This window comes from Panthera uncia, chromosome F1 (assembly GCF_023721935.1).
Source record: "Panthera uncia isolate 11264 chromosome F1, Puncia_PCG_1.0, whole genome shotgun sequence".
NCBI classification, from domain to species: domain Eukaryota; kingdom Metazoa; phylum Chordata; class Mammalia; order Carnivora; family Felidae; genus Panthera; species Panthera uncia.
The window spans coordinates 56218865-56224864 of record NC_064813.1 but is presented as its reverse complement, the minus strand read 5'-3'; the positions used below and the strand labels follow the sequence as shown (position 1 = coordinate 56224864).

At 43.0% G+C, this 6000-nt stretch overlaps 1 protein-coding gene across 2 annotated transcripts in view; it reads right to left on the bottom strand.

Moving 5' to 3' along the window:
- Positions 1-1386: 1386 nt before the first annotated feature.
- MARK1 (microtubule affinity regulating kinase 1) overlaps positions 1387-6000 on the bottom strand; it is a 117141-nt gene continuing 112527 nt past the window's right edge. The window contains exons 17-18 of one of the 2 annotated variants that reach the window (XM_049634579.1): positions 5562-5606; positions 1387-2028 (exon numbers count right to left, since the gene is read on the bottom strand). In XM_049634579.1, the coding sequence (XP_049490536.1) occupies positions 1674-2028; positions 5562-5606 (400 nt within the window). In that variant the 3' untranslated portion in view covers positions 1387-1673. The remainder of the gene's footprint in view (positions 2029-5561; positions 5607-6000) is intronic. The other variant, XM_049634580.1, reaches the window with a different exon arrangement.

Genomic DNA, 6000 nt, shown 5'->3' with positions numbered 1-6000 from the left:
TGGAGATTTGCATCAATTTTTCTGAATGAACACTAGGTTAAAAAGGGGCTACACAGTTTTGTTTTTTGTTTTTTTCCAAACACCATCCTTTGCTAAGGCAAAAATACACTTCATTTTAGAACAGAACTGTTACAGAAGAAAGCTACGTCACAGTACAGTACAGAACGTAAAGTCCACCCCAGTTGGGAAGCCACCACGGGACGGCACGTCTCGTCTCCCACACGTGGAGTGCTCTACTGCAGAATTACAGTATTTACCACACCTTTATTCTCTCCTAAACCGATGAAGCTTGGATACACTTTCTGTTTCTCAGGAGTGCGCAGATGGGGCCCATATGTCGATATTACAGTAATTACAACATTAAATAACATTGCACAGTCAACCTCCAAGGCTAATTCAGTATAAAATAACAAGTATTAAAATGTACCTTTACTAGTGGTTTTACATCGCATGTATCACCGATCATGAAAGAAAACTAGGCAAACGCCCAATTACAAAGCTGCACGTTCTAGGCATAACGATGTGGAATAAATACAAGAAATCTGGCAAAATATGAAAAACAAACAGGTTACGTGGGAACAAACTGAACAGCCACGTAAGCGTAAATCAATAACACACTGTTATAAATAGCATGATTTGCTCAAAAGTCTCTTAAGTACTTACAGATACTACTGGGTCGGGGGTGGATGGAGAGGAAAGGAGGAGAAGAGGCAAATGTTCCCAATGCCAGTTATTTCCTGAGGTGGCATTATTTCTTAACCGATGCATCGATCAACACTGTGAAGATGAGTTTGTGCTATGAGACAGTCCCGATGTTCTTAGATTTCTGCCATCACGTTGCGGTATTCAGCGACAGTTTACGTTACAAGAGCCAGATGAAGTACTGATTCTTTTTAATTCTGCTGCTACATTTAGCAGTGGGCCAGAAAACACTTTAAAGTTTAAAAGGAATTGGATATAGGTTTAACTTTTTCCCCAGTATTTCTTAGCTAGCTCAAGGCAAAGCTATTATTATTTTCGTGTAATTTATCTGAAAAACTCTAAGTGCCAACACTGTAAACATTTTGTATTTTCTCAACTAAACCTTGTCTGAGAACAAGGGTAAGAGCAAAGATAAGCAGGAATAATTCTGTGTATAGTAAAGCTGATCTATCTATCAGCTTGTGGTTTACATTTAAATATGATTTAAAAATAATTTTTAAAAGTCCATGCTACAATTTTAAAGACTATTTCTGTGCACTTTTAATTCTGGACACAATTTTCAAAATTGCATGATGGAGGTAAGAATTTAAAAAACCCACCAGAATGTAAATAACAGGGAAGAACACTTCCAACTGAAAGCGTCGAACATACATTTATGTGCAGAAATCTAGACAACTATACAAGTTTTTCAGCAATCATCTGTTTTATTATACAACTCTATGAACAGAAAATGAACAGAAATACACAATATACTTACCTGTACATGTGAACCTACTTTTTTAGCTACAGATATTATACTTCATACTGACTTTAATTGTACAGTTCGTGACTATGTATAACCTTATTGCGTTAAGGGCAAATTCTACATGGGGAGATTCACAGGCCAATCACGCTGGGCATTACCAATACATTCAAAAACTGTACCTCATATGTGAACGTTATCTTCCCTGATCCTGTAAATTTGAGTTTCTTTACAGCTTAAGCTCGTTTGCTATTTTAGATGCAATGTTCTTGAAGGCAATCGATGTCCCAGATATCCGCTTGAAGCGGACCCCGTTGAGGGACAGCCGTGGCAACTTGCAGACTTCCATCTCCCACTGCACGAGGCTGTCCTGCCTCGCGTCTCCGTGGACACAGAAAAGCAAAAACCTCTCTTTTTGTTCATAATCACAGTTATTTGCATCTAACACTTTCCGGATCTCTCTCATCATGTCATTGGGGTCCATGGAACTAGTGGTCTTCATACTCCACGTGAACCGCAGAGAACGTGGCTTAGAATCTTTACCCTCTTCCTTGTCTCTTTCTTTCGGTTCCCCTGACGTGCTTCTAGAAGAAGAGGGCAAAGGGAGAGAATGGAAACAGAAATTCCATTCAGCAAAGAAATCAAAGCACACATAAAGTCTAAGTGGTCATGATTCAGTGCCTAACGAAACCACCCAAGTTACAGACTACCTTCAGGTAGATACGAACGTTTGTGTCATCCTGACGTCGTAAAACCAGACCCCGGGACGCCATCTGCTTTGACTTTGTTTGTGGGAAACAACTTTACAGGTGAAAGTGAAGAACTTGATACTGTCAGTTCCTTCCATATTTCTCTAAGTTGCAAAAGCAGATTCTCCATTTTCTGCACATTTACACAGGTAGAAACCACTAGCATTCTGCTTATAAATACATTTTTAAAAATGTAAATATCCTTTTTTTCTACCTTTTTTTGGGTAGGAAAAAGACTGGGGACAAACATGCTAGTAAGGGCCACAGAGGGGTTATTTATACCTAATGACACTGATAGAGAATGTTGTATTGCAATGCGGTAAAGACGTCAGGTCCCACACGACACGTAGAAGTGTAGACGTCAGGCCCTCTGAGGGTTTCAACATTTTGCTAAAGACATTCTTAAAAAGTAGTCTACAAGGCTCCACGTGACCCACGCTCCACCTCCCCCCCCCCCCCCCCCCCCCCCGCCGCCATCTTGTATTATCTTCTTCCCTGCTCACTCTTATCAAGACACACTGGCCTCCACACTAGTCCCTGAACATACGGGGTATGTTCTTGCCTTAAGGCTTGTGCACAGGCTGCTCCCTCTGCCAGGAATGCTTTTCCCTCAGTGGCTGCATGGCTTCCTTACTGCTTTCAAATCTCTGCTCACTTTCTCCAGGCAGTCTACCTTGACCACCTCAGCTCCTACCATGGCATGGCCAACCCCCAACTTTGTTGTATTTCCACTTCTGTAGCACTTACCACATTCTAATATACTACTTAATTCATTTATTACCTTCATGACTTACTGTCTGACTCTACCACTAGACTGAAATTCCAGGACAGCAAGGAGTCCTGCCTGTTTTGTTCACTGATACTGCTCGGGCCTCTGGGACTGCGCCAGGCCCACGGTGGCTGATTGACACATATTTGTTAAATCAATCAACCTTAGTGAATTGTCCTTACTGTAGGCCTCCCATAAATAATACAGGACCAGAGAACCAATTTCAAATAATCGTAGAAAGCTAGACTAGATTATTTATGATTCAGAAGACCTATAGTTAAATTTGTGGAGCCATTTTCTAAAGATAGATGTTGCAATTCTTACTTGCTAACCTGTCTCGCTTATATGTGATTTCAAGAAGAAAGGATATACTTTGAGAGGGATTTATAACCTACTACATACATATTTTGTATTTATACATACTTTATATCAACATTATCCTCTAATATATATTCATGTGCACATCTGTGTATGTGAATTCTTATGTGTACATTTGCATACGTGCTTTCCTCCTCATTCCTGGTACCTGAGCCCACCGCTCTGCAAACTATACAAGCTTGAGAAAATAAGGAGAGGAGTAAGTAGAGAAAATGAATTTCTAAAGACTGTTAGGTAAATACGGACAGTATTTATTTCAGCGTCTTCTCTACCATGTTCTTTGTGCTGAGTCTAAGCCACTGCATCGTAAGCCTCCCTGGGCATGCGGATCTCGTGAGGACCGTATGCACGAGTCCGGTTATGGAATCGGCATGCTAGGGCTGGAAGGGACCCAAGAGAACACGTGATTGAACACTCATTTTAAAAACAGAACTGATGGCTAGGAAATGTACATTACTTTTCTAAGGTCACAGAGCTAATGAGCTGAAACGCACAGACCAGCAACCAAGTTTTCCTTCCGTTCCACCAGGGAAACCTGGTGACCTTGGGACGACAGGTACACACAAGATGTTTCTCTACATGTATCTCACAGGCATCGCCACTAGTGACATTAACTGTAGAAAGATCCAGAAAATGCTAATTCTAATTAGAATTGCTAACATTTATTGGGCACTTACTAGGTGCCAGGAACTGTGCCAAGCGCCTAACACGCATTATTTACTCATTTAGCCTAACAACCCTAGAAGGCAGCTGGGATGAGGAAGTGGGGGCAGGAGAGTTAGAGTGACCTCCTAAAGTCACATGGCTAAGTAAGGGGGAAGACACAGCTCAGACCCACGGGGTCTGGCCCGGAGCCTGCACTGTTCATGGTCGCGCCCGGCCACAGCTCTGCAGTGACAGGACCTCACGCTGTTCCTTCCATGTAAAATGGCCGCTATGAGAATTAAATGGCCAGCTAGGACCCTGTAGATAGTAGGGATTCAAGAAGTTTGTTGAAAAGCAAAAAACCACCCCTCCGCCCAAACCCAACAACCAAAGGGACATGTAGTCACATCGCGAGGATAAAATGCATGCAGACCATCAGCGGCCGCCTGTGACTCTCCCTACACTATCAGGTGTCTCCGGGCAGGGGAATTTAGCGGAAAGGCAGGAAGAGACACAAGAGGCTCAAAAGTGATGACTGAGTAAGGGACGAGCTGAAAACAAATGTCCTTCATGTCTCTTTCACAGGCAGAAGAAAAGTCCAGGATATCTGTCCTGCCTCCCTCTGGCTGCCTACCGGGGTGACTCGGGCACCTAACTCAATAAAGAAACATTCCCACTATTGTGACTAAGCAAATAGAGCACAGGTGGCAAAAAAAGATTGCGTAGGAATGCCTGATAAAGTTTTTCCAAAGCTCGTTGTGTTTTATATTTCTATTAATTTTAAGAAGTAGAAGTTAAATTGGGGCTTGTGCTCAGCTGGGCCCAAAATAGCTCCTGAATGAAGCTGGGGCATCTGTCATACTGAGGAACTGCCTGTCGAGGTTCTGCGATGCGTATGGGATCCTTTAATGCTGGGATACACTCAAAATGACTTCATGCCTTCTTTTCTTCAACTTCCCGTTTGAAAACATGGACACAGGTACAAACACGTCACTAAGGTGCTCCCCAAACCAGCAGCATCGGTACCTCCCGCCCAAGTCCCCCCACCCCCCGGAATTCGGATGGGGCTCACGTTTGAAACCCGGTGTCAGCAGGATCACACAGCCAGCGCTGGACGTCAAAAGCCACCAGGGAGGCTGGGTGACAGTCCTAAAATGTGGCCTACCACTGAATGCTCAACCTAACATGTCCTTCTCACGCTAAACCTTCCTACACATCTGGTTACCCCAGTGTTCTGTATTATCTAATTTTAGTTACATCCTTTTGGTGAGAAAAAAAATCGATCCATATCCCTCTAAGAATTCTCTCCTGCTAGGGTGTATTTTGTAGGACAGGAAGGCTACTTCTCTACAAGGCCTACCCGTCAAAGTAATGTTTAGAGAACACACACTCGAATTAACTTAAACCTCATTAAACGCCAGGCGACGTCAGGAAGACCCGTCCCGAGAGAACAATTGAAAACACACATACTATCTGGCTATTGGCTCTATTCAGCTTTATGAGGTGCCGTGGGTATTTCGAGGGCGCGGCTTCACACACGGGGGCCTAGCAGCGAAGTATAATAGTGGCTCCTCACCTTGAGGTGTCTGTTCTGCCACTGGCTTCGCCTTCACTTGGATCCCTCAAAACAAAGTGAAGGTGGAGATTTAATGATAAGAGTGAAAAATAGATCAAGAAAACCTGCATCTAACATGATTTTAAAGTTAACTCGTTAAGCAAACTTCCAGCGCAACACTTCTCGGTTACTAGGCAGTCGGACACCGCTTTGCACGCTTTCACGGCACCAGCTTAACGGTCATCTTATTGAGCGTCTACTGGGTATTGTCAGAGAGGAGATGCCAGCTTGACAGTCTAGGACTGCTTTTGTTTTCGTTTTCTTTAAGCGGGATCTTCCAATTCCCAGTCACAATTTTAAAGTCAGAATTTATCGTTTGGTTGCGTTCCGTTCAACCTACAGTTAAAACCATTTAATAATTTTCAACAGCAAGATCCAACTTCGTGTTGGTTATTAAACG